Source organism: Cervus elaphus, chromosome 9 (genome assembly GCF_910594005.1).
Source record: "Cervus elaphus chromosome 9, mCerEla1.1, whole genome shotgun sequence".
NCBI classification, from domain to species: domain Eukaryota; kingdom Metazoa; phylum Chordata; class Mammalia; order Artiodactyla; family Cervidae; genus Cervus; species Cervus elaphus.
The window spans coordinates 7,545,359-7,554,401 of record NC_057823.1 but is presented as its reverse complement, the minus strand read 5'-3'; the positions used below and the strand labels follow the sequence as shown (position 1 = coordinate 7,554,401).

The following is a 9,043-nucleotide window of genomic DNA, read 5'->3' as shown; positions in this document are numbered from 1 at the left end:
AGGCCAGAGAAACAGATGGCATTGCCTGGAAGAATGTGTTGAATAAATGTGAAAGCATGACTGATGTAAGAAGCATCAATCATTAAGTGAGATAGGAGAGAGAGGGATAGGAAGAGGGGAAGAAGGGAGAAAAATAGCTGTTTACAGTGAAAAAAAGAACTGTATGAAGGGAACATGGCTTTTCCAAGTTATGGCATAAGCAGGAGAATATTTGAGGGAAGATGGGACTTGGGTTTGAAAGCAAAGTATCTGAGGGTTGAGAGGTACATGATCACACTGGAGATGAGGTACTACAGGATGGTGAAAACTAGGTGATTGTATGTTTTAAAGGAAAGTAAAAAAGGAGATATCAAAAAGATATTAATGTCTTGGTATTCAAAGAATTGTGTGACTTCTTTGTCCGGGTGATGTTGGATGCAGGGGACCAGCGCGTGTATTGTTGACAGTGACAGGGATGGGAAGATATCCTCAAAGTAGAATGATGTAGGGGAAATCCAGGAATTGGTTCTGGGCAATGACCTGGAGCTTTCTTTTCCGACTAACGTCTGCTTGATGCCCCAGGATTCAGTTCTCAATGTGTGGTGCCTGTATTAGCGGTGTCGCCATCCAATGGGAATGCTTGGAAATGCAATCTCTTGTCTCCACCCTCAACTACTGGCATTGAGAGCCACAAATCTGAGTTCTGTCAATCATTTGAATAAATGTGATGCACAGAGCAATTTGAGATTCATCTCACTAGGGAGAGTGGAGTGTGGTTATCCAAATGTGCTGAGAACATTCTCCATGACTGGCAGTGGTTTCATCCCCCATTTTGTTGACATTTTTACATTTCATTTTATTTTCAAAGGGGAGACTCAAATATAATGCCCCCAAAAATGGAGAAGAAAAGACATGAGCTTTTCGCCAAGGCCAAGCAGAGACATCATGACAGATCTGTACTTCCTCTGAGGTTGACTGGATGCACTTTCCAGAAGCCAGTCACAAAGATAACCTCCCATCCTGGCGATGTGGTCAGGCACCGCTGATGTGAGGGGACCCTGGGAGAAGCTGCAGCAAGTCTGTGCATTCAGGAGGCTGCAGCAGCTCCAGGCCTACAGCCCTGAAGGAGAGCCTTTCAGGACCTTGGACAGCACAAAGGTTTCATGGGTTATTGCTCTGGTGCTCGCTGCAGGTTGAGTTCCTGGGTCGTGCTGGTTCCAGATCTCTGCACACCAGCCCTGAGCCCATCACTCTTAGTCTACAGATAAGGCAGAGATGGACCCAGGATTGGGGCTTTTCCTCCCACAGGCCCTCTGCAGATGGCCAGAAACAGAAGCAGATGTTTGCTGACAGTCTCAGATAGTGAAGACAGCAAGGGAGGGATTGGCTATGACTTTGAGGGCAGACAGGCTTGCCAAGGATGCAGAGAGAGTCAGGAGCCAGAAAGAATGTTCTTGAGACCTAGAGGGAAAATAGGAGACTGTCCTGCAGAAACCAAGTGGTCCCTGGGAAGTGGTTCACAGGGAGTGGGGGTGGGGACAGTCCTCTGTTCCACTGACCTCTTTCACTGTCAACCCTGTTTCTGAACTAAGATTCTTTGTTATATTAACTTTGTACTCTATTAAATGCTTAGTAGATGAAAACAAAGGCATAAATGTTTTTTGTGGATAAGAGATTGGACTTCATATGACAAGAGAAAAGATTTTTGTATATCTTTGTACACCTCAGTTTCTGCTTGCCAGAATTTCTATATTGAATTCTACAAAGGTAATCTAGCCTGGGGAATTATTTAGGTTCTTAGTTATAATATTTTCTTACATTACTTACACTTAAACAAGAAACAATCTATTCTACAGAGATTATTTTTAATATTTAGTGAATGCTATAAAATCTTATTTTGTTAAGCTTGCTTTTAAGCTTATTTTTGTTAAGCTTGCATTTTTAACACAGGTTGCCTCCTTTTTCTTTTTTTTTTTATCATTCTTGTGCCAAACGCTAAATCAGACAGAAGACATTTTACTGTAAGTCAATTAGCACTTATGCTATGTGTTACGTCTTTATCTGGTACCTAAAAATTAAGTGTGTATTGTTTCTGAAGAATGTCATTTTGTGAAATGTTATTTATTTGTTTAATTCCGTTTTGGCTGCACCGAGTCTTCTGTTGCTGCCAGCGGCTTTCTCTAGCTGCGGAGAGCCGGGCTAGTCTCTAGCTGTCCTGCCCAGGCGTCTCATGTGGTGCCCTCTCTTGTTGCAGAGCGCGGGCTCTAGGTGCTCGGTTTCACTGTTTCTATCACATGGACTTAGTTACTCCAGGGCATGTGAAATCATGGATCAAACCCTCCTCTCCTGCATTGGCAGGCAGACTTTTAACCACTGAACCACCAGGGAGGTCCTACATGGGTATTCTTAAAAATTAGATTTGAATTTTGATCCTTAAGAAGGAATCCGTTTTTTGGAAACAATTTCTGCTGAAAATGACTTGCCAGCAAGCTTGTTGCCCTGACCAAAAATAGGTCTGAGTCACTGACACTTGTCCACCTCACAGTGTTGGGCCCATCATAATTGGTCATTATTCAAGAAGCACATCATTGCTTATTAAATAAACAATTAGTTTTACTTATAAACACTCCATTTAGTAAACATCATAATTATTTTCACTGAACACACAGAACATGGAACAAAGTTGTCATGATACAGAAGTCCCTGGGGGAAAGTGCCAGGAAGGAAAAGAATGACATTTTCTGGAACTCTTTGTACAGTTTTGATGAAACTGTTTTATCAGTAGTGGAGAGAGAAGGCTGACTCCAGAGGGCCAAAGAGTGACGAGAAACAGGACAGAGGGTGAGTAGGTGGGCAGCTGTTCCTTCTGTCAACAGGCTCTGGATTTAACTCTGTGATGTGTCTGGTAAGTTCTCCCCACTGAGGTAGTAGTTCCTCAGGTTTTCTCCTGTGATTTCAAAGGTCAAGCCACAATAAAGTGTTTATAAATTCTTTTGGATTCTCAAGTTTTCTCCATCATGGACTTGGTTACTTTAGCCCGATTCCCCGGAGCTGAGGGAGATGAGAGAGATTTCAGGGATGGATGCAGACTGGACCTGTCCTGGCTCTGTGGTGAGAGCATGTGCTGCTCCAGAAAACACTTCTAGGAGCACCTCCAGGGGGACCCAGCATTGCTGCTATGGCCTCTGAGCGCCTGCCACCCTTGGAATCAGTCCTGGGCACCTTTCTGTCTTCCTGCAAAACATCGTTTGAACAGGATGACCATTCCAGACCCAGTCATCAAAATTAATATTGCATTCTCTCTATTAGTTTTCTAATTTTGAATTGTATGTGTATTAACATCTCTTCATTTTTTGTTGATTTTCTCACTAAGTTGAATACCCTATGAAGAGAAGGGTAATGTGAGTTTTAATGGTTTACATTGACAGACTCACTTACTCACTTTGCCCTTCTAAAGAGCTCAGATATTTTGTTGAAAGAAAACATTCAAACTCCAAAAGTATTTTCTAAAGTTTTCTCAGAAAGTCACTCAAGTTACACAATGATACCACCTGTTTGGTGGTAGACTGCAATCAATTGTCAGTCACTATGATTTCACATCCTTTCTCTCTTAATTCATTTAACACTAATCACAATAATCTACTTCAAATGTAAACCTAATCAGTATGCTCTTTGTTTTCAATCATTGCTGTCTTCAGAGATGTTTTTGAGTGAAAAACTAAAACTATCATTTTATTCCTGTTGTCCTGCCATAGTTATTAACACTACCCCTTTCAACACTCATTATTTCCTGATTTTGAAGGAAAATCAATTGATCCTCCTGTTTACAGAGCACTTATTACATGCCAAGGTGTGGACTAAAATCTATGATTCAGAAATTCATTGAACAAACTCATTGCCCCAGTTTATTTGAATGTTGATGAGAGAAAACGTGTTTTTTTCCACTTTAATCCTAGATTTATTCAACACAGTTATTTTTACTGTACACGACAAAGTATAGACACAACATTATCTAAAATACTACAAAGCTACAAAACAGAAATTTTATAGTACTGATTATACAATAAAAGCCGAAAAGGCAAGGACATGTTGCCAAGGTAACCTGCAGGCCCACCATGAGCATCCGCATAATCCGCAGGGTAGGGGTGGTTCTATGGGGACCTTGTGGAGCTGGCTTTCAACTTACTCACCAGTTTCAGAGAGAAAGGGAGCTGTGTGTGTGTGTATGCATGTACACATGTGGGAAGAACCATTTTGGGCCGATCACAGGAGGTATTTGACTCTAGAGGTCAGAAAAGGACCCTAGCAGGAGAGCAGGGCCAGGCTAACAGGAATGGCATCACTGCTGGACTCGGCAGGCGGACAGGTCAGGGCAGGACCAGGCGACCGGCACGGGCCTCAGGTCATCTGTGAAATGGGAAAACGTGTTCCCGGGCTGGGGCTGTAGGACCACCTGGCCCGCTCTGCTCCTCCCTGCTGGCGTTGTCGTTAAACAGATTCTCAGGAACTAGAACCAGAGTTTTCTAGCCAGAACTGTGGAGGGCATCTTTACAAGCACGACCCCACACCACCGCAGCGGGGACTCCGCTGCCCTGGGACAGGCCTCAGTTGCTGCCCTCACCTTCCGGAGGAGCTGGAGCTGGAGCGGCTCCGGGGGAGGCGGCGGCGAGGGCAGCGGGGTCGCCAGCGCTCCCGGGACCGGAGCCTGAGCCGAGCGGAAGGCGACCGTCTCCTCCTCCATGAGGGTGACCTGCGCCACCTGGCGGCCGGTGACCGCATTCTCCTGCGAGGGCCGAGGTGCCGGGGCGGCGGCACGGCGGTGGCCCTGATCTCCTGGCCGTCGATTTGTCCTCCGTCCATGTGCTTCATCGCCATCTCAGCCTCGTCTGGAGTCTCGAACTCCACGTAAGCATCAGACAGACCGGGGTGCATCCTCTCTGCAGGCATGTCAATCACTCTGACTTTCCCGAAGGTGGAGAATATCTCCCTGATGTGGTCCTTGGTCACGTTCCTGGTGAGTCTTGCGATGTACACCTTGGTGGGTTTAGGGGAAAGGCTGTGCCTTCTCCTTTCCTTTCCGTCTCTTTCGGGTTGTTTGGAGTGAGGCCGCTGTCTCTTGCCTCTTCTATGCCGAGAAGGTCTCAAAGAGCCAGAGGAGCTGCTGGAGCTGGAGCTGGAGCTGGAGCTAGATCTGGAGCTGGAGCTGCGGGACGTGCTGGAACGTCCCGAGCGGCTGGATGCTGAAGGCGAGCTGGAGCCGCTGCTGGTGCCCGAGCCGGTGCTACAGCTGGACCGAGATCTGGAGCTGCTCCCGCCACTGGAGGCGCTGCGCCACTTTGGAGTTCTGGCCCTGCCACGGTACTTCTCACGTGACTCCCCGGGGCCGGCTTTATCTCTAGAGCCATCCTTGGACTGCTCATCAGAGCTCTCTTTGCGTCCGCTGGGAGAAGGTGCCATCTTCTCTCTGTCGTGCTCCTCAGTATCTGGAGAGAAAGAGTTGATGGAGTGAAAAATGCTTGCTAGTGTTTGGTACAATAAAGCACTATAATAATAATAAGGCCATCACAGAGACAGAAGAGAGAAAGAGGGAGATATGAAGGAAGAGAAATAAGGGGAAAGAAAAACGTTAATAACAACTGATGAAGAGATTGGGGAAGGCCAAACTGATGACATATGGAGCAGAGAACTGAATTTTTAAAAAGAAAGAAAAGCAAACAAACAAACCAAGCACTTTGTGAGTAAAACATTTTCCAGAGAGAACTATTCAAACAGCCTGAGCAAATACTGCTTCTACTTCAGAGTGATTTTATAAAAAAAAAAAAAATCTGGCTTATTATCCCAAGAAAGGTTCATACACAGAACTGTACAAAATGTGGAATATTTCTTAATACTAACGTCAAAGAAATAACTTTTAATAAGGAAATTTCTTATTTTAAGGGCCACTACCTGCTAAATTAAAGAGACTGCACAAAAGTAAAAAGCATATAAATGAACACTCTCTTGCCATCCATGTGGTTTCCACACTCACCAGAAGAGGCTGGCTTGGAAATCTGGTCTATGCAGGTTCCCCCAGTTCCAAGAGCTGTCCTCTGACCACTCCTGAGATGCAGACAGCTTGTGACTTGCTGAAAAGTCTACTGACTTCTGCCTCTGATTCTCCTTTTGTAGGGGAAGAGACTGGACAATCCAATCAGGGGACAACCCAATCCAGAGGACACACCCTCTGTCAGATCAAAGGCATTGGAGAGGTTCCTGAATCTTTATCCACAAACACAGACATTAGGAGTTTTAAACTCATGAGCCACCCACCTCCTCTCATGGCCCTGCAGTAAACTCTCTCTGTTCCAAACTCTGATGCTTTGATATTTTTTGGCTTCACAGTGTGTGAGGCACCCAAACTTGCTTTCTGGTTACATTCTTTCAGGAAAAGGAAGATATATGAAGTTGCTAAGGCATCTAGTGACTTGTAAAACACACCTGTAGCCTTGGTCCTTCTAAAGCTACTTTGAAGTTGCAAACAGTCTAGCTTTCAAGGAAGGAAACAATGTATCTTCCTTTTCCTTTTGGTTTTTATGGAAGGATTTGTTCCACTATATATATACTTATTTATGAGAGCTATATATATTTCATGAGAGCTTCCCTGGTGGCTCAGTGATAAAGAACCCACTTGCAATGCAGGAGACCCGGGTTCGATCCCAGGGTTGGGAAGATCCCCTGGAGAAGGAAATGGCAACCCACTCCAGTATTCTTGCCTGGGAAATCCCATGGACCTGGTTGACTACAGTCCATGGGATCGGAAAGAGTCAGAGTCAGACACGACTGAGTTACTAACACACACATATATTTCATAAAAGCTACAGGAAAAGAATTTTGGGCACTGTGTTCTTTCCTTGAAAAGAAATAGCAGTGAGTTGTATTACTGACTTTCACCACAACTGCTTCTAAGGTTTCACTGAAGCTGAGAAAACTGGTCTTTCAAACAGGCTATATTCACAACAGCCAATTTGTGCAGGCAACACAAATGTCCATCAAAAGACGAATGGCCTCCTCTGTCTGCTACCCTGGGGTAGGTGGGTGGGTGGTGCCACTAACCTCACTGGGTAGGGTGCCAGGGGAAGTAAGGTGAGGCAGAGGTGAGCCCTGGGGTCTTGCCTGTTGGCATAGATGAAGCTGACGCTTTTAGCCGTGTTGGAGGCAGCTGGAGGATGGACTGCTTCATGCATATGAGCCCCCACTACCCACTAGAGGCCCCTTTCCCACCTGACCAGATCCCAGGTGATCTAGACTGAGTTTTTCAGTGCAACCATGTGGTTCTGGATTCCCTGACACTTTTGGCATGACTCAACTCCTGTGCTGGGTCACTTTCCACATATAGCTAGATCCTTCCTAGTGGATGGGTGAAGAATTAGGTAGCTTTCCTGATGAGGAAGACTGAAAATGTAGATTTGACTGTTTGCAACTGGGAGTCAAGTGAGAATCTCAAGAAATTGTGGACATCATTTACAAAAGATATTAAACTAAAGTGTTTTGGTCAAGGATAAGGAAGAGAGGTGAATGGGTAAAGAGAATGTGGTATCTACCTAGAATGGATGAATATCTTTTAGAGGTCTCTTGTGTAGTTAACAATACTGTAGTGTGCACTTCAAATACATTAAGAGGATAGATCTCATGTTAAGTGTTATTACCAAGAACATACACACACAGAACATAGAGAAAATTTTGATGGTGATGGTTATATGTAGCACCTTGATTGTATAGGTAATATCATAGGTGTATTATATGTCTAATCTAATCAAGATGCATATATTAAAAGTGTGCAATTAAAAAAATTATGTCTCTATAAAACTGAACATTAAACAAATATAAATAAATATACCAGTTAAAAAATAGAACTTGGTGAAGTCACTAAAAGACTGTGATCTAAGTTTATTCTTTATATGAGAGCTCACTTTAAAGAAATTAGAAGAGCAAAATAAACTCAAAGTAAGCAGAGGGAAGGAAAAACAAAAGAAAAATCATTGAGTTTAAACAAATGCATAGAGAAAAATGATAAACCAATATGAAATAAGAACTTTGATTAGATAGGGAAATGTTAAATTTATTGATTACCATATTGTAACTTCTACCCAAACTATTTGATTCAGTTCAGTAAAGTTAGAACTATAATATATTTTTTAAAAAATGGAAAGGTTGATTGTCAAATTCACATGAAATAGATATTTTTAAGGAAGAAATAAGAACTTTTTAAAAAAAAAGAACCAGGATAGAAAATATGAAAAAGGTGATATGCAGAGACATTATGTAAATTTTGTTATTGAAGGAAAGAGAATTAAAAAAACCCAACCAACTGAAGGACTGATACAGAGGGTGCAGAAACACTTCCTTGTATACAAGGGAGCTTACTATGTGATGAAATTAGCATTTCAATAAGTTAGAAAAATCAACGACTTAAGGAAAATACACTATAGATTTAATCTACATTAATTCAAAATTTATTCTAAAAATAAAATTGAAAATTTAAAGCACTAAAAGATTCAGAAGAAAGCACAGAGACACTACGTATGACCTATATATTTAACTCAGTACGAATCTTTACACTGTCAGTTGACTCAAACAAACAAACAAGCAAAATACCCAGGGGAGATACAACTAAGAGTGTTTCGAGAAGTTCTTAGTTATAAAATACGGTTACTAAGATGGAGGAGAGGCTGAAAAAATAGATGCTGTGCTTACTGCATATTTAATGATGGAAGAAATGGTTGGATTCAATAGCAAAAGATTTGAGGTGTGCCATTAGCCTAAAACAGAAAACCTATGAGTGAGTCTTGAGGACTGAGTGTAGTTATATACCGATAATTTTAAAAAGAGAGAGTAGGTTACCCATAAACAGAAGTACAGCAATTTTGGTTGTTTTTAAATATCTGAATGAACATATGATGTAATAGTAAATGTGACATAATGCACTCAGATGTTACAAATCATATATACTATTTAAATGTTCTATTTTTCAAAATCCTAAAAATGAGATAGAGACTCATGAGGTAAAACCCAAGAATGTCTATTT

The 9,043-nt window shown here is 42.5% G+C and overlaps 1 protein-coding gene across 1 annotated transcript; it reads right to left on the bottom strand.

Moving 5' to 3' along the window:
- Nucleotides 1–4,580: 4,580 nt before the first annotated feature.
- On the bottom strand, nucleotides 4,581–5,436 carry LOC122701049 (RNA-binding protein with serine-rich domain 1-like). The gene has a single exon (XM_043914062.1). It carries the CDS (start codon nucleotides 5,434–5,436, stop codon nucleotides 4,597–4,599), a length of 840 nt encoding a protein of 279 aa, XP_043769997.1. The 3' UTR covers nucleotides 4,581–4,596.
- Between the last annotated feature and the right edge of the window lie 3,607 nt (nucleotides 5,437–9,043).

What these genes read in the sequence shown, in the direction of transcription:
- LOC122701049 (XM_043914062.1), bottom strand. Translation starts at nt 5,436, where the DNA reads ATGGCACCTTCTCCCAGCGGACGCAAAGAGAGCTCTGATGAGCAGTCC.